Genomic DNA, 27,588 nt, shown 5'->3' with positions numbered 1-27,588 from the left:
ATGTACTATCTTGTCCTTTACAGAAATAGTTTGTTGGCCCCCGGTATATACCATTCTGTACTCTCTCCCCGCCGCTCCCCGTTTTACCTTATTGCATGAGCATTTCCCCATGTTGCTATAAACGTTTCATAAATATCTTTTCTTATAACGGCCTGATATTTCATTGCATGGTTAGGTTAGTCTTTCTCCTATTATTAAACATTAATGTGTTTTCTCCCCCAAACTTTTTCACTCTTACAAGGAATATATCAGTGAATATACTTAGACGTAAACTTTGCTTGTATTTTTCAATGATTTCTTTAGCATAGTGTTCAGATTAGTCAACTGGTAGGTAGGTAGAGGCATTTTAAGACTCTTGATACATATCACCAAATCCTTTACAAAGGGACTATACTAGTGCTCCCCAATAATATAGGGGAGAACCTCCTTCTCCACATACTTGTTGGCATTATTAGTATTACCATTTTAAACATTTTCTGATTTTTAGACAGGTAAACAGAAAGCTATTCTTTGAATTTGCATTTCATTTACATCTCATGAGACTGAAACAGCTGCATCTCTTCCTTTTGCACGTTTACTGCTTCTCCCCTTTGCATGGCCTCCTTCTGCACAGGGCAGAGTGGAGGACGTGGGTCCTACCGCTCACCTTGACTTGGAGCAAGGCCCCTGCTTCCACCCGGTTCTTTTCGACATCTCTCTCCCAGTGAATTCTGATCGTCTCAAGGATGTCATCCAGACTAGTGCCGATGGGAACATCCACTTGTTCCAGCTCAGACACTGCCAACTGTTTATACAGCACTTTCACGTCCTGAAAAAACGACACGGGAAAAGAAAACACGTGGAATTCTAGGCAGCAGAAGCCCAGTTCTGTGGGCAATACTTCCGCTTCTCATCCTGCTATTGCCAAACATGGGACTTCCCAGAGTCTGGCAAAGGCCCCGATACTCTTCCCAGCATGGGCACCATGATCTCTTGTCCCAGGATGCATTGCTCACGCTGGTCTTCACAGGCCCAGGCCCAAAGCAACAATCAAAATCAATAAGTAACACGAACAGAGTCAGCTGCAACAGCAAGATGAAATTTACGAGTTTCATAAAGTCAGAGTAGGCTGGAAGAGATTTAAAGATAACTTGGGAGTCTCTGAAGAGTTACAGCTGGAGAATGGTGAACAACTCCAGCGCTCAGAACAGGAGGAAGTGGGCTTAATTGGTTCCTGGTTAGCTTCAGTTTGGAGAAAAGAAGGAACTTCCTGACAGGAGCATTGTTAAGTGGGTGTTGACTTTTTCAACTGTAAGCACTTTAGATCTTGGATCAGACAGTGGCCTGTGGGAGGTGGTTTACAATCTGCAGTTCTGCGGGAAACCGGACCCTATCACCCTGGCGGGGTGTCCCCTTAGTCCTGACACTCAACAATCTCACCTAATCCCATTGATGAGTATGTGTAAACCACAGCCTGGCTCTACCCTCAGAGTTATTTTGTTTGCCCTATACAGTGTTGAAAACAAAGATCTGAAATGAAGCGTCTTGAGGTCTGAGATGCTCGCTTCAGTTGCACGCAGGGGTCATCACTCACTATTGCTTGGACCTGCTGCCTCCCTGTCCACATCCCAGCCTGGTGGTGAAGCCACTTGAGTTTGAGACTCCCTACAAGGGCTGACTCACTACAAGGACTGAAAGCGTTTCACTGGCAGTTTCCCTGCAGAGCAAGTAATATCGTGGAGAGGCTGAGATGAGCTACCATCACCTATGTTTTGAAGCTCGGCCGGACAGCAGAGGGTCTCCTATCTTGCAGTCAACCCAGTGTCACCCCAGCCCCCACCTACCTCTTCATAGCTTTTTGACAGAAAGCCAAGTTCTTCTTTCAGGCTTTCTATTTGACTCTCCAGATCTATTTTTGTCAAATTAGCTTCATCGATGACTTTATATAGAGAGTTAATTTCCTCTTCCGCTGCCTTTCGAAATGGCTGCTCACTTTCATATCTGCAGATAAAAGAACTTAATGAGCTCAGCTGGGCAACCCAAGAGAAACAAGAATCAGATTATAAATGCGACCAAGAGGCCAATTGGGTGCTAGACAATGAATGTGAAATGTTACTGTTTCAGCAGCTTCGAGGGCACTGTTAATGCAATTATCACATGTTGATTTATTAAAATGAAAATGATTGCAGCCAACTTCTTATAACCTGGCTTAATCGGGTGCCAGCCTCAGGGGGCTCCGGAAGCACAGAGCTCTAGGGAAACTTTCTCCAGGAGTTCAGACCCAGGTAAGGGAATCTGGCATTGTCATCAGTATTCTGATGTGTCATCCTTTTCACCTGAGGATGCTTTAACAAACATTACTGAGAATCTGTCACGTACCAGGCTATGTGCTAGTGATTCCCAAATGAAGAACATGGTTTCTGTCTCCAAAGAGCCCAAGTGAAATTTCAGGACCGATGCTGCCAACCCAAATGCCACCAGAGGCCAAGCTGCCAATGTAGATGACGGACAAGGCCAGGTCTGGGCAGCAGGGAGAGGTGGGGATTGAGGCTCATGTGACAGCTCATACTTCACCTGCAGGGGCGCTGCTGCTCAGCTCCTCCCCTTTACTGCTGTGTGGGAAGGGGTATGTCAGTTCTCTTTGGGAGAAATGGGAAAGCTGGATTTATATTTTAAATGTCCTTATGTGAAATACAGCTGATGCAATAACACACATGCATACATGTGTGCATACACATGAACACAAGTCTGAAACATGTGACATTCTGAGTTCTTTGAATCTCTAGTTTGCAACAGAGCCTTCTTTCTTAAAACTACCCAACAGTCTCCTTGCTGTGCCACTCTTTTCCTTCCATGGCCTTCCATCCAGTGGCATCGATCAGCCCAATTTCAGTTTACCTTCATCTAGCCACAGAAGAGAGAAATCTCACGCCTCTCATTATAGAAAGCATCTTAGGGTCTTAGAATTATAAGGGACTTTAGCATTCAACTATTCAAACTCCTACCCAGTGACAATCCCTTGATAGCATTCTTGACAGTTGATCATGTAGCCTCTGCTCAAATACTTCCAGTGATGGGGAACTCATTACCTCTCAAGGCCACCATTCCATTTCTGGATAGCTCTAATTATTGCAAATTTCTTTCTTCAAGAGCATAAACTTCCATTCCTATAAAAGTTGGAATGCCCCAAGTTGGTCTAATCCTTCCTTCTGGCAGTCCTACAAATAATTAAGACTGTCTCTTATGTTACTGTCTCATTCCACTCTGCCCACCTCCACCCCTCCAAGCCTTTTGTTTCTCAAGTTACACATTCCCATTTCCTTCCTCTATTGTTTGTATAAATTGGTTTCCGCATCCCTCATCATTGAGGGCAGGGACTATGACCTTTTCATCTTTCTATTCTCAGCATCCAGCTCCCGGCTTCAGATATACTGTGGAATGATTATAAATGCTCTAATCGGTCTTATGTGCTTCTTAAGATGTGATACAGAGAATGGAATGCAAAACTCCAGATGTTTGTTGCCTGATCAGTTCAGAGTCCCATGGGACTGTCTGCTCCTTTGTCTAGGCCCTTTTATTCATCATGAACCCTAGGATTTGCCTTGTGGGTTTTTGTTTGTTTGTATGTTTGTTTATTTGACTTTGACCAGCTGTATTTGCTGCTGACTAATCTGGGTCTCCGGTAAACTGGAACTGCTGACATTTTTCACAAGAGTTGCTTTAAACCCAATTTCCCTGCCCTCTCTGGGTGCACCTGGTATTTGAACCCCAAAGTAGGAATTCATATTTATCCTCTTTCAGTTTCACTGGCCCATTGTTCCAATGTGTTGGGATCATTTTGAATCCTGACTCTGTCTTTCTACTCTTCCCCTCTTGCCTTTGTGTCTTCTGTCATTTCTCTTCTGCTTTCATGTACCTTGCAGTTAAAAATAGTACATGAAGGAACTAAGGATAGAGTCCTCTGACATACCACCAGAGACTTCCCTCGGAGTTGGACCTGTACCTTTGAATCAGCACTCGGGAGCTGGTTTCTGAAGCATCTTTCTGTACTTTTCTCTGTTGGATTTACTTTTCATCCAAATGTATTCTTTATGAAGGATTGTATTCTTATTCACATTTAGTTCTTCGGGAAACAAGTCCCGTCCTTCCAGCTGAAATGAAAATCCACCGATATGACTGGGGTTGGTCCCTGTTGATCCAAGTTGGAAGAGTCCCCCTTGGGCCTCTGACGTCCTGTTTTGCTCCCCATTCCAGGGAGACTGGTCCCACCCAGGATATGATCCATTCGGCATTATGGGTGGTCTTAGGTGTCCTACAGACCATTTTGTTGGAAGTCCTCTAAGGATTTGAAACATATCTGTGAAATCCTCAAGGCTGTTCTGAAGCTTTTGGCTTTCTCTTGTGACACTTTTTCTCCTCCCCCCTCCATTTTGAAGTCTTCAGTGAGCATCTCTGTGCTCATGACACCGATTGTCTCATCTTGACCTGCAAGCCACTCTGGCCCAACTTCTTCAATGGCATCCCATCATTTCTGCTTGGAGCCTCCACGATCAGCTCGATGCAGCTGGCTCAAAACTAAACTCATTATTTACCCCTGAATTTTAGGCAAGCTTTCTTTCCCCATTTTAATTTTTTTATTTTTATTTGTCAGTAGAACTGCAAGTCTTCTCAATTACCCAAGTTTTAAATCTGGAACTTACCTTTGCTTTCTCTTTTCAGGCTGTATATGTAGACAATTGTCAAATCCTGCTGATTATTTCTTCGACCCATCCTTATGTTCACCGTGAACTATAACAGACTCCTGTTGTCTTCCCAGGCCAAGAGAGTGACATCCTTAACCACATCTAGTCACTCCTCTGCTCAGACACCTGACGTGTCATCCTCTAGCCCTTCAGTGATCTAATAGCACCATACTTTCCAATCACGGTCTCAATACAGACTCTGTCCTTCCACGGGTCCAGTCCCACTGTTTCTTGCTCATTTGCCCCACTTTTCCTCTCCACCAATACAAAGCTTCCTTTAAAGCTAAAATTTGGTCATGATGACCCTACTCAAATCCTTTTATGGAAATTCCTCTGCTTTCAGACAATCTCTAAGCTCTTTGGTATGACTGACATGGTCCTCCAGGATTTGGTCTCTCCCTGGTTTTCAATCTGCATTGGTTGCTCTCCTTCATTTATTCCACATGCCCCAGTTATAACAAGTTACTGGCACCATGCTTTCTCATGTCCTCCTGCCTTTGCACATACTGCCCCCTCTGCCTGGAAAGCCATGCCTCCTTTATTTGTCAGGTCAACTCCTACATGAGTTTAGGACCCAAATCAGGCATCTTTTGTCAAGTCTTCCTGGCCAGACTAAATGTCCCCACTTCATATGTGATCGTCTCAGTGAAGGTACAACTGCTCTGTAAAGCTATTGTCTGTTCACTCCTGTCTTTGCCACTAAACTATGAGCTCTTTGAGGTCTGGTTCACTTCATTCCTGCACCTGGCAAAGGGCCTGGCAAACATTCAAACATTTGTTGAATTCATTCATTCCACAAATATTTGTTGAGCATCTATTTGCTATGTCCCTGGTGCTGTTATAGGTCCTGGTGAAACAATGGGGAACAAAGTAGATCAAGCCCCGGCTTTCAGTGAGTTTACATTCTACTCTGTTGACTCGCTGGATGAAGGCATGTATGAATGAATGAATGTATAAGTGAATAAATGAATGAATGAATGAATGAAAGAAACTGTAGTCAGGTCCTGCCTTAATTTCACATTTAAATTCTCCCTTACATTTCGTACAAATGGTTTCATGTCCGTTGGCATCTATCTTTAATTACGCAGTAAGCTGTCAGTGGCTGGATGATGGTGTCATTTCTCTGTGCTACTGTGACCGTGGCTAGCACAGTTCTGGGCAAGAGAGCAACCCTGACTGGTAGAGAGTCTCCTTGACTCCAGAGTGGCCACTAGTGGAGATCCTTTTAGCAGATGGAGAAGCTTGGTCTTCGAGCAAGGAAATGACTCAGGGTCTGAGGAGAGGGTAGAGATTCTCCTTTTCAACACAATACACATTCTTATCCTAAGATAAGAATGACAGTGGGAAGACGGTAATGACAGTGGGAAAATGGTCTTTCCCAAAGACTCCCAACTATATGTCTTTCCTCTTTCTCTTTCCTAATTTAGGAACATGTTCCCTTAAACAACAATCCCATCACCCATCCAATTGCCCAGTACCCAGGACATCTGCCCCACAGAATATTCTCAAAACCACTGTGTTCATCCTGAAAAGGGTCTCCTTCATTTTACTTCTCTATTAGACTCAGCATTTCCCAGACCTCAGTTGCCTTCATGATTTTGCCCTGAATGCTTATCTCCCACATCATTTACTTTATATTTTTCCTTAAATTTATCTACTTAAAAAATAATTCTTAAATCAATAAACTTTAAAAGCCCTTTATAGTAAATAAATTTTCAATTGCTACTATAAATGATAGTACTATAGTGGAAAAACAGTTCACGGGACATACATAGAAGGTGACTATAAAAATAAATACGTAACTATTAAAAATAAAATGTTTATCCTTATACAGTTACAATAATCTTCATCAGCAATGTAGGTGCCCTCTCCAGAGCTACAGTGTTTAGGAAACACTGTACTAGATGTGAAAGATGGCTCTCATGACTGGTGAGCTTTACAGATGCTGAGGCCTGGGCCCCACTCCCAGGGACTCTGGTTTAACTCGTACATGGGGCTGTGTGCTAGCATTATTAAGTGCCTAGGGCATTCTCACATGCAGCCCCGCGACTGAGAAGCCTTGCTCTAAACAAGTAGCTCTCCAAGTGTGGTCCCAGGAGGGTCAGCATCATCAGGAACTTGTTAGAAATGCAAGTTTAGGCCCCTCTCTAGAGCTTGAGTCAAAACCTCTGAGGGTGGGGCAGAACAACCTGTGCTTTCTACAAGCCGCCCCCCAACGCCGGTGATTCTGAACCACACTAGATTTGAGAACTCCTGCTCTAAACCAAGTAACCTCAGGCAAAATCTCTGAGCCCTTGGAGCCTAGTTTGTGTCGACAAGGAGGGTTTGAGCCAGGTGATTGTGGCTCTGGATTTTCCCAGGGCCTCTGTTATCCCACCCCAGCTTTCCGAGTGGCTGGAGGTGAATGCTGCAGTCTCCAGGACAGGAGTCTGGGGGTGGGGAGGGACTGTCCCTTCACCGGCAGAGCATTACCTCTCTTTAAAGTCATCTGCATCCGCCTGGATATTCTCTGTGTGAAGCCTGAGCCGGGCATTTTCCAGGACTGCCTCGCCCACCTGCAACAATCACACAGCAAAGGAAACAAGGTCACTGGGATGTCTTCCGTGCTTCCTGCCCTGACTTGCGCTGGTTACAGGGCTCTGGACTAGGAGGAACAAGCACCTTTCTTACAGCAGATATTTTTAGAATCCAAGTGTCCCTCTGTAAAAGGAGGGAGAAGATAAACAATGAAGCATATAATCTGCATGTCTTTTAAGAGTTTTTAGAGTTGGGTTTTTGGAGCGAAAAGATCCCTCAAAGGCAGACTGTTCATAGCCTCTGTTGCTATGAGGAGCTTTCAACCCCCCAGAGAAGTTTCTGGCTCCTTAAACGAAGTTGCACCTGCTTGACTTTGTGGCTCTGAACATTTTCTGGTCACTGATGCTTTTGAAAAGCTGCTGAAATCTCTAGATCATTGCTGCCCAAGAGAATGTTCTGTGATGATGGAACTGTTCTATATCTACACTGTCCAATGTGGTAGCTACAGGTGGCCCCTCAACACTGCAACTGTGTTGAGGAACTGAAAATGTAATGTTATTTAAACTTAATTTAAATTTAAATTGCCACATGAGGCCAGTGACTACTATATTGGACATTGTAGCTCTAGAAGTTCATCCACCTTCAATCAAAATATACATGTAAACATAAACATTGTACATACTGTTCAGGGGTTTCATGGAGCCTTGAAGAGTGGTTTTTCAAAGTTGACTCCGTAAACCCTTCTGGGTCCCCCACAGGTGGGGCTGGGGGTGTGTGGTTCTCTCCTGGACCTATGAAACTGCATATATGTGTGTGTGTGTGTGTGTATATATATATATATATATATGTATGTAAATATATATACACACACATGTATTATGTATATATGTGTGCGTGTAAAACGTGTGGCTTGTTTGGGGGATAGGGATAGAAGGAATGCTCCTTTAAAAGGAGGATGCCATTCACTGTTTTAAGTTATTATCAGCCTGTTGCACTTGCAAATGAATGAGTTGCATGTTCTTTATTGAGTAGGAGGAGGACTTCAGGCCCCAGATGTCAGAGAGGGAGTGAGAAAAAACTCAGACGGAGAGACACTATTTTTGCCTGCTCCCCAGTGTGCCCCAGGGCCAGGCTGGCACCGAGAGATTAGATTGCTAGTGGGAAATTCAAAGAAATGAAAAAACCTAAGATGACCCTACTGGCGCCGGGGGGAACACAATCACTTATCTCCCCAGTAGCTGGGACCTGACCCACTCCTGGACTTCCTCAGTTTCCCTGACAGAGCTCTCATCCCACTGTGTTGAGATGTCTCTTCCCCACGGACAGCTCCTTGCTCATTGCTGCATCTCCAAGGCCTGGCTTGTGGTAGACATCCATCAATACTTGGTGAATGAACGCATACATGAATGAATGCTGTGACCAACCTTCCCTGTCTCAGGTCTGGAGGTCATTTTCCGGAAGCCCCTCAGAAGGGTGTCTTACAATTTACCTAGGATTTAGTTTTTATTCAGGTATGGTGAGGCCAGCAGATCAGGAGATGACTGATATTGACAAGACTGTTACTCATAGTTCTCAGGAGGAAGGGGCAGCTAGACCACGCAGGGCCACATGGGGAAGCAGCAGGGCTGCTCAGGAAGCAGAAAGGGCAGGGGAAAGAGTGGGCAAAGGCTTTATTGTGGTTTTCATGGGAAGGAATGGGAGAGGCAGGTCAAGCAGCCAGGATTGAATAGCTTGAATAATTTCAGTGGTCTCGGGGTTATAGGGGTGGTCCCTAGCTGTCTGGCACCCATCCCTGGGGTGATTAGGGGAGAGGAAGATTCCTCCAAGAATGTGAGAGCCAGAGAGGGAAGGCAGGTAGCGTCATGCACTCAGGATTGGCTGGTTTGCATGTCAAAGGTGTGCTCACAGGCCAGTGGTTTAGCCAGCCCTGCAGGGGCAGTGTCCCTGTCAGTGAGGCCCCAGATGCCAATTATTACATGGTTTTGTACACTTGACACTAATGAAAAAAGAATACAGAAAATACGAAGATACAGTTAATGTCGTTGACTATAGTTCATCCTAGGGCTCTGGCTACATGAGGCTTCCCTGAGGACTGGCTTTGGCTACTCTTGTTGATCTCTGTCTCCATGCTCCCCTACACGCTGCAGCCCCTGTTCAGCAGCCCTTCCAGTCTTCGAGTCTCACGGACGCCATTTCCCAAATGATGATTTGAAGCTCGAGGCAATGGCACTGCTCAGTTTCTCACAGTGATGCCCAGGGCATATATTCCACCCAGCGCAGGACCCCAAATCATAGCAAACTGTGGACTCAGAAACTACCGTGGTGGAGAAGATGGCTTCCAAAGAGCTCTAGACCAGGTGGCCATGTCGGGACAGATGCAGGCAGATGTGGGCCTGGAGCTTATAGAATCCGGGAGACTGTCTTTAAGAAAAAGTACAAAAAAAATGACTAATGCAAAGGAGTGTGTGTGAGTGAGGGACCCTGAAGCTTAAATGCTTCACTTGGCGTAGCTTCGTTTTGGTTTCGCTTTTTAAACTTAGACCCAGGGGATGGACAGAAAAAGTACAAAATAAGACAAAAGACTCTGGGGTGTGTGTGGAATATATTTGTGCCATGTTTAGAGTCATACAATTCTGGAAAAGCAGACAGATGGCTGAAAAATGCAATCGCCCTGCGTCTTGCTGTCCGGTATAAACACCGCCAGCATTTGGATATACTTCCTTGCAGCCTTTAGTACTGCGTGTGTGAATTTGTTACATTTCCCCAGTGGATTGCAAGCTCCATAGATAAGGGGCTGCCTGAGCAATCCGTGAAGGAGTCAGGCAGGAAATGCAGACTGCTGAAGGTGAGCCCAGGGGAGGGGCTGGCTGCTCAGCGTCCTTGCTCCTCCATTCTCACTTGGGGTTGAGAACAGCAGCACCGTCTGAGATAATTTGGATGTTGCCCAGCAGACAGGACACTTCTGTCCAAATGCCTGTCCTAGGCTGCTCGTGCGGCACTAGGGCTCAGGGAAGCTGCAGACTTCCTGCTTTACTGTTGTTCAGTAACAACCAGGGGTTTATTCAAGCTTTAAGCAGAAGCTAATTATAGGCCCTGACTTGCCAAAGTGCAGTTGGCAGGCCAGGTTTCCCCATTTCTTTCACGAATGGGATCCTGAAATAACCTGCCAGTCCACAATACAGCCACAGAGAGCCCTTCACTGTTCTCCTGCAGGCGCTTCAGCCCAGCAGAGGCTATGTTCTCTCTGGTGTGAGTGGTGGCTCTGGAGTGAGTGGTAGGAAAGAGCCAGTCAGGTGGCATGACAAGGGCTGGACCTTGGTGAGATTTAGCACAGGCTGAAGAATGGGGTGTGGCCAAGGCCAAAAGTAACACTTGGAGCCTACAGTGGACCAGGGAACATCTTTGTTTCTACCTGGAAAATTGTCATGAAATCCTCTCTGGGGCTGAGGATAGGAAAGGAAGAGGTAAGGGAAGTCATATTGACTGACCGTCTACAGATGTACCCAGCCCATGTGCTAGGACTGTCTGGTAATGGCTTGTGAGAGCAGACTATTAAATATCCCAGGAGTTTTGTGAGCTGGTTGTTAAACACAGTCATCATGAAAATTATAATTATGTGAACTTACAAATAAATTATACTAAAAGACACAGGTAATAAATGCCCAAAATACCAAAGTCATAAATATTCATTGCTTCCTGATTGGTTTACCCTGTGTGACTGTTAGCTGGGCCCTTGAGGTGGTTTCTATTGTATCTGGATGGTGGAAACACTGTATAATGGTGTGCTCAACCCTTCATTCAGTGACATCAGGTTGTTAGCTTGATGTCAGCCATGGTGAGAGTATTTGCACCAGGGAGATTGGCAAACACTGTTTTATTCACGGAGAGCAGATTGTTAGACAGTCACTGATGGCCCCGCACTCTACTAAATACTTAACCCTCATGACTTCACTAAATGCTCCTGGCACCCCTCTGATGCTGATTATCAACACACCCATTTTACAGATGAGAATGCCGAGGCTCAGAGAGATTAAGTAAGTTGCCCCAAACAACACAACTGGAAAGTGGCAGAGCCAGAATGTCAAACCAAGTCAACATGACTCGAAAGTGTGCATGTTTTTGTCCTCAGCTTTGGAAACTAAAGGCACATCTGAATCAAGAGAGACTGTTGTGGAGCGTTATTTTCTTTCTTTTTCTTGTAACATAGGCCTCAGGACTCTTGATGTCTATTTGGGCTTCATCATGAAGATAAAGAGTTATCTTCCCTGCTGGCTATGAAAATGCTAACAAAATCAAACCAAACCAAACCAAACCGTGGGTGGGCGGACAGGCAGGCTGGCAGTTAGCACACGGCATGCTGGGAAGGCCAGCAGAGGAAGACCTCTCCTCCTCTCTGTCCTTGTGTCCAAACAGAGCCAGAGCCCCTACCACCAAGGTGACATGACTTAATGCCAGGTCTCTTGTTAAATAGAGACACTGTTTGTCACAGAAGCATTAGTGTGAATTGCTATGTGACATTAGGTGGTCTTGAGGGGAGAGGACTCAGGGCCTATCTCCTCAGCAGTATTTTAAAAGGATTACCAAACTTTTACTGGAGCGAGAAACAAGAGACTTCTTCAACGCATAAAATGCAGCTGAGGAGAACAGCAGGCTTGAGTACAGGAGAACGGGCAGCCCAAGGTCATGTAGGCTTGGGGTTTCTTCTGAGAGGGATGGGTGGGAAGGGGAAAGGGAGGGGCTGAGCACTGCTCAAAGTGCTCTCAGTGTGCACGCAGCTGCCTCAGTTCACTCCCCTGGAGCTGTCTTCCCCTGCAGCTCCACGTAACGGCTCCCCTAGCACACCTTGTACCAGCGGTTCTCAAAGTGTGCTCCTTGGAGCAGCTGCAGCAGCACCACTTGAAAACTTGTCAGCAATGCAAATTCTCAGATCTTCCCTTAGATGGCTGGGTCAGAATCTCCGGAGGTGGGGCCCAACAATCTGTTTTAACGACCTTTAAGAAGGCGTAGAGGGCACACTGGACTTGGAGAACCCTGCATCACACTGACTTACGTCCAGTCCTGTTCGTGTCACCTCCGGACTGCTCCTGGAGCTCCTCCGTGTCCTGGCCCGTGTCATTGCCTGTATCTAGAACACCTGGTTTTACCACCGCACACTCCAGTCCTACCACCTGAGACACCCTACCCCACTTCAATGCTCATTGAAACATGGCTTCCTCTGGGGAGCTTTTGTATTCATCCACTCACTCATTCTTGCCTTCATTTCTTCAGCATCTGATTATGGTTTTCCTCTGTGCCAGGCTCTGTGCTGGTTGTAGGGGAATCAGCAACTATTGTGGGAGAGGCAGTCAGAAAGGTAGGCAAGGACCAGAGCAGGGAGGGAAGGGAAAGGAGGTGGGGTTTACTAGGAGGCCATTAAAAGGTTTGAATAGGCACAGGTGTGATCTACGTGGTAAGTGGATTCCCTGACTCCAGCGAGAAGAGAGGGTTGTGGGACACAGGAGGGGATGCTGAGGGCCCGGCAAGTGGGCTCCGGGGGAGATGATGGTGGCTTGGACCAGGGTGGTCGTAGGGATGCTAGAGAGAAGCAGACAGGTTTACGATATCTTTTGGGGATGGAACAGATGTTTTTTGGTGATGAAGTAGTCATGGAGAGAGTGAAGGAAAGGAATAGAGAATGACATCTAGGTTTTTAGCCTGAACTACTGGATGCACAGTAGGGCCTATGCTGATTCTTTTCCTTCCTCCTTGGATCATTCCAGTGTCTGGGTCACTCCCACCCCTGAGGCACATGTCTCTACCTTACCACACTCGAGAGGCAAGGGCAGTGTTCCCTTATTCTTGAACCTCGCTCCTCCACTCACCACCTTGGGCCAGCTACTTGAGTAACTCTAAGATTTGGTTTCCTCATCCATAAAATGAAGATAATAATACTCTCCACCCTCTTAAGGTAGTTGTAAGAATTAAATGAGCTACTGCATGAAAAGCACTTGGCCGACAGCCTGGCGCAGAGTAAGTATTCCATGGATGGAAGCCATGATTACCATTGTTATTTGTCTTAGTACAGAGGCATTGTTCAACGATTGTCAAATGAATCTGACGGGTGTGTGCAGTCTGGCCCTGTTCCCGCTCCATTGCACAGACAGTTGAATGAAGATTTCCTTCTAGAGGCTTGGTTTTTTCTTCTCTCAGTGTTTTCTGTCCATAGTCATTTTGAAGCCCTGGTCACTGGTACTATGATGATGAGGATTTCATCCCTTCTGACTGCCGTCCTCACTGTGGATGTAGTTATTAAAATAAATGCAGCTGGTGGCGGCAGGTGAGGGATTTGACCGTCACTGTGTTTAAAAAGGGCAAGGACAAGCAGCATTTTAAAAAGTGTTATCGTTTGGGCCCAAGGGTACAATGAACACTGTATTTGGAGTTAAAGATATTGGCATTTCAGCAGCTAGAGCTGCAGGCATGGGAGGAGGTGGTTAAGACTGGGCCCCTGGGAAATTAGACTCAGCTGGTGCAGTGGCACAATGCAGGAGTGCCTGGAAACCCTTCTCACATTTATGTGACTTTTAAGTTTAGGACAAATTCTCAGCATGACTTGCTTCTAGCAATATATGAACAAGAAGTCATTATCTGCCCCCAGAACCCCACAGATACTGCATCTCCACCCCGATGGTGAAGACCACCATGTTACCAAGCCAACAGTGGCTTCTCTGTGCTCATCCTGACCTGCCAGCTGCATTTGTCACAGAAGACATACCCTCTCCTGGCTTCCATGACACCAGACTTTCCTGCTCTCCCTCCTACCTCACTGACCATTTTCATTGACCTTCTTCATTAAGTCTTTCTCCCTTGTCTGACATCGACATGCTAGAGTTTCTCAGGATTGGGCTTGGGGGCTTTTTATCCCTATGTGATTTTCTCTATTCGCATGGATTTAAATATATGGGCTGATGACTTCTGTATGTATATCTCTAGCACAGAACTTTCCTCCCAACTCCAGGCTTGCATACTACTCTCCTTGACATTTCCTCTACTTGGATGTTTCTCAGACATCTCAAACTTAACGTGACCCAAAATGGGAATTTTAGATTTTTGCCCTCAAAGCTTTCCTCCCCTGCCCCCAATCTTCTCCATGTCAGTAAATAGCACCAACATTTACCCAGAAACCAGGGAGTCTTGATAGCTCACTTTCTCTCATCTCCCACATTTAATCCAACATCAAGTCTAGTTAATTCTACCCTCACAATATATCTCAAATCCATCGACTTCCCTCCATCTCCACTGATAGAGCCGTGGTGCATGTCACCATCATCTCTCCGACACCACGGCCACCTCCTTCTCACCCCTGCTCTGTTCTTCTCTCCTCCAACCCGTTCTTCATCCTGTTTCCATAGTGATCTCCTTACGCTCTTCAAATCAGATCATGTCACTCTGATTAGATTAAATTAAAACCTTCTTAGAGGTGTTTCTTATCCTTAGAATAAAACCCGGACTCTGACAGTGGCTTTCATGGCCCTGCATGCTTGTCAATCTCCCCAGTACGCACCAGGCTCTGGCCATGCCGGCCTCTGGTCTTTCTGGACCATGTCCCAGTCTTCCTCCTGCCTCAGGCCTTAGCATGTGCTGACTCCTCTGCCTGCACCAGTCCTCCCCTGTGCTTTGCGTCCTGATCACCTCACCTAAGTTAGAAGCTCCCTTTACTCTGCACCTCTCTGCCTTGTTAGCTTTCTTGAAAACACTTATCATGGCTTATAATTATTATCATTTTTTTATTTGTTGGTGTATTAGGTAATATCTCTGTATCTGCCACCAGAATATAAACTCCTTGAAGTCAGGCACTGCCTTTCTGTCTTGCTTGTTGTTCCCTCCCTGGCACAGTGCCTGCTACAGTAGGTGGCAGGTGTAACGAGCCCAGCAATAGAGCTGCCTCTTCACAGACAGCCAACGCAGGGAAGATCTGGTCCCTACCCTCAGGTTCCTACCTAGTTCCAACCTGAGATGCCCTTTAGCACCTCCCTCTCCCTCATCACAGCACTGGGAGCCCAGGGAGAAGCAGGGACACCCGAGGGCTGAGGTTGGGTGTCACTTTGGAAGGCCAGGACGACGGACACCGCTGAGTCTGTACTGCACATAATCCTGGACCTCATCCTCAAGCTGCGCTTTGGCTGAAGAAAGAATGTGTTCCTAGAAGGAGTCCGCTGAGCATGGAGTGAGAAGCCAGAACCGCTGGGTGGTGTTATCCACTGTTCTTGGGCAATCAAGAGTACCCTGGTCCCTAGAGGGTGCCCTCTGCCCCATGAGGATGTTCCGTAGGCCTCACCTTCCCGGGAAGCCTGTCCACCCGTCCCCATGCTGGTGTGGGGCTCATCTAGCATCCTGCCTCCAGCTACCTTAGAACAGGAGGGTGGGCTGAGAACAGCAGGCGCCAGTGCTGGACATGAGAGAGATTTAACCACCACTGTCTATTAGCAAGTCGTCCTGGGTGTATATGTCAGAAGGGTTTGTCGTGAGCCAGCCTGTCAGGCCCAATTCTCTACAGATGCCCTCACAAAATCTGAGGTTTGAGCACCAGGCACAGCAAGAAAGAGTGACTCTGGGAGACTCTGTTTGGGCAGCCAGCTGATCTTCCTCTCTCTCTCTCTCTCTCTCTCTCTCTCTCTCTCTCTCTCTCTCTCAGATTCGGAGCAAACTCCCATTTCCCTTTCTACTGGAAAGATCTTTCTAAGATACAAATTTGAACTTGCATTTTATTCAGGTGTGTACTCGTGAATAAACCCTCACCATTTGGGCCTTGCTCTTCACTCTAGTCCTGTGTCTTCATCACTCCCCTGCTCTGAAGTGAATTATTTTTTCTGAACAGACTCAGGTCTTTCCAGCTTCCAGACCTTGACTCATGCTGCTACCCCTTCATGTCATGACCAAACTATGCCACCCAGCCTCCATGTTTTCCTTCTTTGCCTGGTAAACTCCTATCCATCCTTCAAAACCCAGCTCAGGCCACACTGGGCATCCTGTGTACTACCCATTTGTCCTGTGGGTATATCTCTACCATTGTAGTTGTCATGCTGGAATTTATTCTGATCTTTTTCTGTCTTTCCCCATCACTGACCTATGTGTCCCCAGGGATAATCTCTAATCTCTGCCTTCTTAGCACCCAGCTCAGAGCCTGGCACATAGGTGCTCAATAAACATTGGTTAAGTGAGCAGACAAAGCAAGCTAGCTGGGGACAGCAAACTCACACAAACATATAAGGCAGAACATAATCAGATGTGTAGAACTAAGTATACGATGCCTGAGAAGCAGAACTCAAAATTTAGAGCTAAACTTTATAAAACCCCAAGTAGAAGCAACCAAACACATCAGACCCAAACATTTTAAAAACACTATGTTTTATGCCATGGTCAGCACTTCACTGGTATGCTCTCATTTACTCCCTAGGCCCAGTGAGAATGGCCGTACAAAATGGGTGCAGATTAGCTATTTCTATTATAGATGAGGAAGCAGAGACCCAGAAAGTTCACGTAAGGTGCCACATTGCTAAGTGGCCCAGCGAAATCTACTTCACAGCCCGTGCTTTTCCTTTCCTTAAAAACAAAAGCAAAACCATAAATAAACAAAAAAATCCCCAAACTTCTTATTATGGAAAATTCCAACTATATCAAAATACATAGAAAGATAGAGAAAAACTAGAATGACGACCCCCTCCCCGCCCCCGTCTCTCCACTCCAACAATGAACATTTCATGGCTAAACAAATCTCTACTCCCACTGACCTCTACTCCTGTCTCTGAGATTATTACACGCCTATCATTTCATCTGTAAATATTCCACTAGTCCATGCTCTATTTTGTACTTCTTGTATTTTAATTTAAAGATCATCAAAACAATACACACACTTGATTGAAAAAAATTAAACAATACTAAAAAGAAATGCTGGTAAAGAAAAAGTGTTTCCCTGACTTACACTTGCCTCGGCTCTAGCTAATCCGAGTCCCCAGTATGTTCAGCTTTTTGTCCAGAGCTTGCCCTGTGTTTCTACAAATTTCTTGATTGCTTGACTTGTCAGCCACAGACATGATGTATTGACCTTCTGACCAACAAATGAAGATTTAGCTCCCTCACCCTCCCTCTCCCTCTTTCCTTTATTTATTGGCTGCCTTGATAATGTTAAATAATAAAGCTCTATTTCTTGCTGTATCAATTATGGACAATTTCTTTTTCACACTCTCTCTCATGATCACAGATGTTTTATTTTCTAAGGTCAAAAGGGAAGACAAAAAAAACCCAAACAGTTTAATTACTAAACGTCTCTCCTGATGGCTGTGTGAATTATTGGTCCTTTCTGCTGAGAATTATGATATAGGTGCCTCTCATTGTCAGGAGCTATGGGCAGATAGCCAATCTGTTGTTTTATTTCCCAACCGAGCATCCTCAGGCCTACAGAATAATGTCAGCCTTTAATGATTTTTTCACAATGCTACCTCTCTAGGGCATGGCAGCAAAACCTGCATGCAACCATCTTGCCTCACCACCATGCTTGACTTGTGATTCTAACATTACTTAGCTCAGTGTCTCCTCTTGTAACATGGGGCAGCTTTATCTTGATAGTACCAGGATTACATAGATTACATAGTAATCTCTGAATAGATGTTTGGTATATGAATAAGTGATACATGTTTAAAGAGCCAAAAGTGAAATAACGTTGCGAAACCCATCCAGAAGCACCTGGAAGAACACTGGCAAACCTTTGGGAGGTGAGGATATGAAGAAAGTGGAACTCTCACACCCTGTTTCAGGGAGGGTAAATTTGTGCAGCCATTTTGGGGAGCAATTTGGCAATGCCATATAAAAACTGATGGCAAGCACAGGACATTCTGCCCTTAGGTACTGACCTAGGGTCAGTAGGGTCAGAAACCTTTTCTATAAAGGACCAGGTAGGAATTATTTTAGGCTTCCTGGGCCAACAGTTTGTGTTGCAACTACATAACCCTGCCTTCATAGGATGAACAGAGACAAAGACAATTTGTACGTGAACGGGTATGATTGTGTTCCAGTCAAATTTTATTTACAAAAGCAGGTGCCCATTTGGATCTCACCTGCCTACAGTTGGCCCACCTCTGACCCAGAGACACTCGCCTGTATGTGTATAAGAAGGTTTATGTCCTCTCTTGTTTGTGATAGAACAATTGGAAAGCAACTTACATTCATCAACAGAAAGACACATAACTTATGGTAGATATACAATGAAATTCTACCTGTATCAACATGGGTAAATCTCAAAAACACAATGAGAAGTGAAGAAAGTAAGTTACAGGAAGAAATAGTATGTGATGGTTAATTTTATGTGTAATCTTAGCTGGACCCTGGTGCTCAGATATTTGGTCAAACATGATTCTAGATGTGTCTGAGAAGATGTTTTTGGATGAGATTAACATTTACATCAGTAGACTTTGAGTAAAGCAGATTGTGCTCCAAAATATGGGTGAGACTCATCTAATTAGGTGATGGCCTGAATTGAACAAAGACTGAGGTCTCCGAGTGAGAAGAAATTCTGCCAGCAGACTGCTTTTAGATTTGAACTGGAACGTTGGCTCTTTCCTGGGCCTCTAACTGGCTGACGCCTTCATCTTGGACTTCTAGCCTTCATTATCCTTAATGAAGCCAATTCCTTAAAATAAATCTCTTTCTCTCTATAGAAACATCCTATTGGTTCTGTCCCTCTGGAGAACCATGACTAATACACGGTATAATACAATTTAAAGTTTAAAATCACGTAAAACAATCTTATAAAGGGTTTAGATACATATCTAGTAAAACTGGAAGAATACTGGCGGGAATGATAATTACCAAAGTTAGAGTCGTGGTGGCCTGTGGGGCGGGGAGTGGAATCAGCACAGAGCCCAAAGAGGGTTTCAACTGAAATCTTTGATTTCATGTGTTTTTGTTGTTGTTTTGTTTTTGTTTTTAAAAAAGGTCTGTAGCAAATAACATTAAGGTTGATAATTCTGGATATCGGCTACCCCTTTTTATATGTCTGAAATATTTCATAATTAAGAAGAAGAAAATGAGGTAACATAAACAAAACAACTAGGAAAAGAAAAACCAGTGCAGTGAATGGCACACCGTAGGCCCCTAACGTACCTAGAATGAGACTGGCTGGGACACGTTGGATGGAGAAGGTAGGTCAGAGATGGATAGGAGGTGAATAGGTGGAGGGGAGGCCTCTAGAGCACCAGTGAAGGCCTCCTTGGGCAGCAGGAGATGAAGATGGGGTAGGATTTGCCAGGAGACTCAGGATGGGAGGGTGGGACGTTACAGGGCAGGAGGAATAGTGAACGGCAAGGTGAGGGTGGGTGAGGCAGGTGGCTGCAGAGGTGTGGGTCGGTTGTGTGGACATGGTCACATTTGTTTCACACTCTCTTAGCTGCACCTGTGTTTACCCGAAGGGGGTGGCATGGCAGAAAAAGTTATCCCCAACTTCCCTCTGACGAGGTGTTTCAAGGGCACTTGCCAATGTCAGACTCGCTGGGGACCTGTGGAAGCTTAAACCAAATGACAAGCTCTTCTTTCCTATTTCAGGTGTGGCTGCTGGAGCAGACACTCAATGCTCAGCCAGATCCCCTTGAATGTGTGTGTGTGTGTGTGTGTGTGTGTGTGTGTGTGTGTGTGACCTGAGGTTCCGCGTGCTCTTCCTTTCCCTCAGTCAGCATTGGGATTCTTTGTGGAGCAGTGCCCTTAGACGACCAGAGCCTACTTTATGGTTCTCCTGGACTAGTCCTTTGGGAATGACTGAAAGATGTGGGCATGTGAAAGCCAGCTCCCTTGCTTGTGGTTGGGACAACTCTGAGGTGGAACTTATTCACCTGAGGTCCATCTTGGGGTCAGGCTGAAGCCGGGCGTTGGCCTGAGATGTTCCTTTGCTCGTTCCTCCCTCACAGGTTTTCCCTGGGAGCACCTCTATAACATGTCACCTGTTAAAGAATCCTAGACTTGGGCTCTGTTTCTCAGGGTCCACCTAAGACAAGAGTTCTTTTTAGCCTCGTGCTCTTCATCCCAGAAACCCTCTGTGGTCAGGCTGCCTCACGCCTTAGTCTGTCTAGAGTGGAGCTGGGCATACAACCTCTGGATCAGACTATCTAAGGTGAACGTCTTCTCTGTATCACTTTTTAGCTGTATGACCATGGAAAAGTTGTTTAACTGGTCTGTGCCTCAGTTTCCTCATTTTTAAAAAAGGGGTCATGACATTATTGGTCTCATAGGGTTGTTATGATAAGGAAACCGCGATAAGATATGTAAAAAAAAAATGTCAGAACAAATTCTGGCACATAGTAAGTGCTCAATAAATGAATAAATGTGAGTTTTGTTCATCTCCATTGGAACCAAAGGGACACTTAAGAGCAATAAGGGAATAGATATGCTTTACCCCTGAGCCTAAGTCTTCAAACCAGGCTAATTTCATGAAGGGAACAAACCATTCTCTGTTATGTGGACACATAACCTCAATTTATTATGATGGAACAGAATGGATTGGCCCTTTAATTGGCAGGGTGGATGTGGGTGATACTCTATTGAAAGAATTACAGAAGAATCCTCACTCTTTCTTTGCCTGAGATGCCACCACATGCCCCACCCCCAGGTTGGCTAGGGAGTAGGTAAGTGGGGTGGGACTCTATGTCTGGGGATGGGGTGCTAGTAGGGAGAGATTGGGGAAGGGCAGATAAACACTCACTCAATCCTGTGTGAACATCCACAAGAAAGAGAGTACAGGACTCAAAGTATTAGACTTGGAGTGGGAAACGGAGGTTCCAGTCCTAGCTCCGGGTATTTCTCATCTCGGAGTCTCAGTTTCCCCATCTGTAAAATGGGGTAATAACACCTGTTCTACTCATTGCAGAGGGAGGCTATGAGGATCCAGAGACATGCTGGGTCCTGTGAGCTGCTATGCACTGGAGTCCTATCCATGGTGTGAAAGCAAAGGTGTTCCATTGCAATTACATAGACAAGATTATCCTCAGAAATCCCTTAGAAGGACGCTATCTTGCAGACCCATGATCAATACTAAGTCCAGCACGGCCGGGGTTTTTCTTCAGATTAGAGAGTTGACTTAAATCAGGAGTCATGTTCTCTGGAAAGTTCCTCTCTTGAAACACCAGCATCGTGCTATGGCATAATCCTCTCATCATGAGAGGCACATGGGAAGTGAGCCGCCTGGAGAGGAAGCAAATTGGTGCCTTCCATCTCATGCTCAGTACAGGGCACATCCTCAAGGAGGAAGCAGAATGCCAGCACCATTTAAATGGTGTTTCTCTCTCCCCACATTTGCTTCAGGTACATGCCCATATGAGACGGAGGGCATTAGGGCAGGAAGTGGAGAGCTAAGCTGCTGGGCTGCCTGTCACACTGCGGGGTGAGACCTCTGCAGAATTCTCTGCCACCTGCTTCCAGGAAACCTCAACTTGGAAATTTCATTTCAGTTTTAGAAGGCAATGGGCTCTCAGAGATCAGGAAGATGAAGAACCAAAGCAAAAGACGTATGATGGCTTGTCCCAGGCCCCTGAGCGGGTCCTTTGCCCTTTAGAGTCCAACAGCATGGACTCATGGAAAGACAATGGGCTTTGACTGGAGAGACTGGGCTTCAAACCCTGTCTTTGTCACTTGGGGGTGTGTAATGTCTAAAAGTCTCCCTGTTTGTAGAGTAGGGACAAGGAAACATTCTCCCCAGTGTTGTAAGATGATTATTATAAATGTATGTGTAACAGAATGTGAAATTGCCTGAGCTGAAACGGGGAAGTCGCTGCACGCCTCTGACAACGGCCCAAAGGTGCATGCACACTGGGAAGCAGAGGTGGAACCTGCGATAGGCATGTTGGTCTGGGCTTATTTGTGGGGTCGTGTCCAGTGAGGGTGAGGGGATGCTAGTGGGGCATCAGCTGAAGGAGGGGCTTGTCCTTGCAGTTGGTCCAGCAGGGGAGTCTCAGAGGAACCAAGGAAAGTGTGCCCCCATAAGAAAGAATCTGTGTAAATTCTAGCCAGACCCAGATGCTGTGAAGCCAACTTACAACAGTCTCTGTCAAGGAAGAATTTTCCTGCCCTGCTTTCCTCTTGCTTACACTTTGGCTGCCTTAGAAACAGCCGTGGGAGTGGGGCTGGGAGAGAAGCAAGAAAGAGCTGAAGCTGACCTCCCCTCCCCAGGTGTAGGCCCCTACCTGGGGGCAGGGGAGAAAATGAGCGTTGATGTATTAAATAATATATTGACTAGACATCCTATTTACTGAATTAAAACGATGTTTTGTGACTTGAATTGCGTGAAATTTTCAGTTACCTACAAGTGAGCAGGTAAATCATGAGACCATCCATGTTTGTATCCAGAGGCAGGGGACAGTATGTATTCCCCCTAAACAAGTTGAAAGGGACTTTAGAAGAGGTCCCTTTCACACCAAAACTCCTTCTATAACTATACCTCGTGAGTCCCTCCTGTTCAATATACTTGACACCCATCACACGCCCAGCACTGTGCTTGGCCCAGAGCAGACACTCAACAGCATGTGGATTTATTTACCCATCATCCCTCTGAGACCTCAAGATCCTAGAGTGTGAGAATTTTTGCTTTTGAATATTTGAATTCCCATCGTACCTGGTGAAGAGTAGACCCACATTCAATGCCTGATGAACGAACATAATAAAACTGAATTCTGTGCCAGCCCCTTCACAGCTACCATGACAAATGTTGCACTGTGGAGACTGCGGGTGAGGATGGAGGCAGGGCCAACGAATGCCAACATCACCACTTACTTGTGATGTTAATTACACCCACAGATCGAGGAGCTGCGGCCTAATCTCTGCCACTCACAAAGCCTTTTCCCAGTCACATTATTCTTCTTTAAATTTTAACAGGGTCAGGGCCATCATGGCAGGCATAATTATCTCCCTCCTTTTGCAGAAAAAGTAGTGAAGGGAGAGATTAGGGACCTGTGCAAAGAATCTGGTGAGCGGAGTGTGGGCGGGACGCGGGACCTCTGACTCCAAACTCAGGCTCTGATCTAAAGCCCAAAGCCACAGAAAATACAACTGAAAGAGAAAAGGAGGGCGGTGGTTTCTGCCATCACAAATGGAAGCAGGAGAGAATAAGAACAGAATTGCTGGCTACTACATGCAAAGCCTCAGGGCAAAGTGAAATTTTGTGGTTGATTTCTAATCCTCGGGAAGCTGGGAGCTGTTGTGGAACTTCCAACATGAATGCAGTGACTGCAGGGTGGCATGAATCGCGTGGCTGGCCTCTCAGGGGCAGGGTGGCTTTTCAGTGAAGAGATGATGATAGTCATCCAGAACTTGACACAAATAACATTTTGCAGCTGGGTGACTAGGTGTGTACGACAGTTCCCAGAGCAGCAAGAATGTGGTACCACTTGCCAAGAGAACTAGGTCAGAGGCAGCAGCCGGGGACTCTCAACTCCAAGGGCCTCCCCTGCCACTCTGATTTGGCCTGGAGGCCACTCTTGGATTTCTGTCACAAAATGAAACACTTCCGAGATACCAAGGGTGTCTCCCCTATTGCCTGTGTATAAATGCTAATTCCTTCTCCCTGGGGTGCTGAGGAGCTGGCTGGGCAGATGGCAGCAGGAGGGCCATGCTATCCAAGTAGTTGTTACCATTTTCTACTACAAACCATGACAGAAATTGCTACCACAGATTATTGAGTGCTTACCATGGCCAGGTACCGTGAGTCCCCGAAAATAATATCTAGCTGGACAATCAGCTCTAGTGTGTCTTTTGGAGCAAAAATTAATATAAGACCCGGTCTTATTTTACTATAAGACCCAGTCTTATTTTACTATAAGACCGGGTATATAATATACTATACTATAATATAATATAATATAATATAATATAATATAATATAATATAATATAATATAATAATAATAATAATATAATACCGAATCTTGTATTAATTTTTGCTCCAAAAGACGCATTAGAGCTGATTGTTGGGCTAGGTCTTATTTTCAGGGAAACAGGGTATGCTAAGAGCTCTAAGTGAATTATTTGACAAGCCCGTGGAGTAAATATTATTATCTTCATCTCACAGATAAGAACATTGAAATTCAGAGAGGTTAAGAAATTTGTTTTAGGTCACAAGGTTGGTCAACGGCAGAGCCAGAATTTGAATTCAGTTCTGGATTCTATAGCTTGTACCATTAATCACTGCGATACACTGTCTCTCCCTCTCTCCTTCCTTTCCTTCCCTTCCTCCCTTCCTTTCTTCCTTCCTTTCCTTTTTTCCTTCTTTTTTTCCTCCCTCCCTCCCTCCCTCCCTCCCCCCCTCCCCTTGTGCCTAGCATTGTGCTGGGTGTCAGGTTCAGGAAGGGTCAGACCACACCTCTGCTCATGGGGATCCTCAGTGTTACACGTAGGCTCAGAATGACTGCAGTGGGTGATCAGAGCCATGACGACCGTGTGTTGGTGGAGGGGAAAGAAGATTCACTTACATCCAGTACAAGCTTTCGGTCAGACTTGAAGCTGGGGGCTATTCCAAGTTGGAAACTCCAGGTGTCTGTTGGTTTAATTTAATCTGGATGTTTGTGACCTTGGATCAGGTGTGGGCTTTGTTCTCTCTCTCTTACTAACCCTCCACTCTCCCCCCTCCCTCCCCAATCTAGCCAATTCCTCCCTTCAGTCCCTTCATTTGGTAAGACCTGGGATATATTCTGGCGTGTGTGTGTGTGTGTGTGTGTGTGTGTGTGTGTGTGTGTGTGTGTTGGGGGCGCAGGTTAATAAAATTGCTGCTTTCTCAATGTTGGGGTATATGCCACCAACTGACTCTCGGGAATGAAGGAGGTGGCCGCACTGCTGAACACGGCCAGTGGCAGCCAGCCAACCAGCTGAGCCACAAAGGATCAGGGACCTGGGCTCACTGGACGGCTGTTTCTTCTCTTTACGCTCCATGTACTGCTCAGAGATAATGAGTAGCAGTGACAGAAAGGTCATGGCCCGAGACTCAGGCATCAGAGAATTCTACCCTCTCATTTTATAGACAGGAGCCTCCAAGTGAACAGGAACTGCCGCAGGGCACACAGGCAGGTGGCAGCCCCAGTGAGGACTGACATGGAGGCAGCGGCACCTGGTCTTTTCATGTCTGTGGAGAGAAATGGTGACGTGACCACCTGCTCGCCAGTCATGAATGGGAATCTGGCCTATTCCCTATGTGTCTGCAGGGAGATGTCAGTTTGATCCAATCCCTTCACTTAACAGTTGAGGAAACTGAAGTTGAAAGAGGTGGAGTAACTTGTCCAAGGTCACGCAGCCACTTAGTGACATTTACTGTATTTCTACTATGTGACTAGTATTCTCTCGGGCTGTCTGTACCATGGCTTTCCTTTCTCAACCCCAAGCTCCATGTGTTTTGATAGGATTTGGGATCTGATTTCAAGTGAAAAAGGAAGTGAAGGTGAACTGGATCAGGTCAAGGAATATTGGTATTACTGGAGGAAACTTTTAAAATGAGATTTGAGAAACTATGACAAAATGTTGGAAATCAGGACTACAATGTGAAAAAAAAATTAGCTACTGTTATGGGTTGAATTGTGTACCACCCAAAAGATACACTGTAGTCCTAACCCCCCAGTGAATACCTGTGAACGTGACCTTATTTAGAAATAAGGTCTTTGTAGATATAATCAAGTTAAGATGACATCAAGTTAGGGTGGGTCCTAGTCCAATGTGACTGGTGTCCTTTTAAGAGGGAAATTTGGATGCAGACACACAGGGAGAATGAAGGCAGATTGGAGCAATGTATCTACAAGCCCAGGACTGGCAAGGGTGGCCAGCCACCACCAGGAGGTAGAAAGGAGGCATGAAACACATTCTGCCTCAGAGCCTACAGAAGGAACCAACCCTGCTGACACCTACCGTGTTTCCCCCAAAATAAGACCTAGCTGGACCATCAGTTCTAATGCATCTTTTGGAGCAAAAATTAATATAAGACCCGGTCTTATTTTACTATAAGACCGGGTCTATATAATATAATATAATATATATAATGTAATATAATATAATATATATAATATAATATAACATAATACCATGTCTTATATTAATTTTTTCTCCAAAAGATGCATTAGAGCGGATGGTCTGGCTAGGTCTTATTTTCAGGGAAATAGGGTAAGTTCCTGCCTTCCTGAAGCTGACTTTCTAGTTCACTGCATTGTTTCCCTGAGTCCTCATAACCACCCTGGGAAATAGGGATCATTCTGACTCAACTTAAAGATAAGGAAACTCACTCTTAGAGGTCAGTCCCTGGGCCAGGGGGTCACTTCCGGTTAGGATAGAGCTGGCCCTGGATTTCATCCAGGATAAAGTGGATAAAGGGTGTAGGTGGGTTTTGTCTGAGTCACCCCCCTGCTCTCTCTCACAGCTTAGGTGCATAATTTCCGAGATGCCTGGGGGGAGACGTGGGGGGGGGAGGGAGACAGGCAGGAGTGTGGGCCCGGAGACTCTTCCTGCTCAGCATTTCAGAGGCACAGAGTGGGCCCAGCCTCCTAAAGTCACAGCACAGCACAAGAAACCATGCCTCAGCCCTTGGCCTGGAGTGTCGTGCAAAGCTCTGTGTGAGGAGGGAGGCCTCTCACATGCCAGCTCTGTCTCCACAGCCTTCCCTCCCACCACTGAGCTTCAGGAGGCTGAGGAGGCCCAGTCTGGACATGAGGAAATAAAATCATGGCCCTGACAGCCGGCAGCCGGCTGCTAACAGATAGACCATGGTACTCAACCTACACACAAACGTTCAGAGAGGATCAGCGGTAACCAGACAGGGTCACTCTGTGATCCTGGTGGGAAGAGACGGAGAGACACACCGTGACTGTGTCTGAACAGAGAGGCGAGGACACTCAGCAACCACAAAAATACCAACATTCCTTGTCTAACTAGCAAAGTGACGAGTGACTGCTGTTTACTAATGATAGCTCTATGCCTGCGTCATTCCTCCCGTCTCCTGGATAAAACTTAGAAGATACTCAGTCATTAAACGGCCGCCAATTCCTGACAGCATCAAATGCAGAACAAGTCCTCAACGTTTTCCCAAATCCCCCAGCACAAGCCCAGACCTCACGACGAGCCCCTCCCGACTAGTGTTTCTCCCAACCTGACTTTGCCCACCTATCAGTGCTCTCTCGGTGGTCTGCCTGGCTTTCACAGGTGCATGTCTCACCCACAGACCCAGGACCCAAGGGGATTGGCATTGGAAGACCCCCCATGGGGTGTGGCCTCTCTCTTCCTACGATGAACGCTAAGCTCGTCAAATAGCCCATGGAACTAGGTGGTGGTGGGAGGCAATCACCCTTCAGGGGACACGGATCCCA

The 27,588-nt window shown here is 45.9% G+C and overlaps 1 protein-coding gene across 1 annotated transcript in view; it reads right to left on the bottom strand.

Moving 5' to 3' along the window:
- Positions 1-27,588, bottom strand: part of BFSP2 (beaded filament structural protein 2) — a 67,768-nt gene that overhangs the window by 24,520 nt on the left and 15,660 nt on the right. The window contains exons 2-4 of the mRNA XM_019726034.2: positions 7,194-7,276; positions 1,824-1,980; positions 647-808 (exon numbers count right to left, since the gene is read on the bottom strand). Of these exons, the coding sequence (XP_019581593.2) occupies positions 647-808; positions 1,824-1,980; positions 7,194-7,276 (402 nt within the window). The remainder of the gene's footprint in view (positions 1-646; positions 809-1,823; positions 1,981-7,193; positions 7,277-27,588) is intronic.

The sequence above is a fragment of the Rhinolophus sinicus genome, linkage group LG10 (genome assembly GCF_036562045.2).
Source record: "Rhinolophus sinicus isolate RSC01 linkage group LG10, ASM3656204v1, whole genome shotgun sequence".
NCBI lineage: Eukaryota > Metazoa > Chordata > Mammalia > Chiroptera > Rhinolophidae > Rhinolophus > Rhinolophus sinicus.
This window is presented reverse-complemented; position numbering and strand designations above follow the sequence as displayed.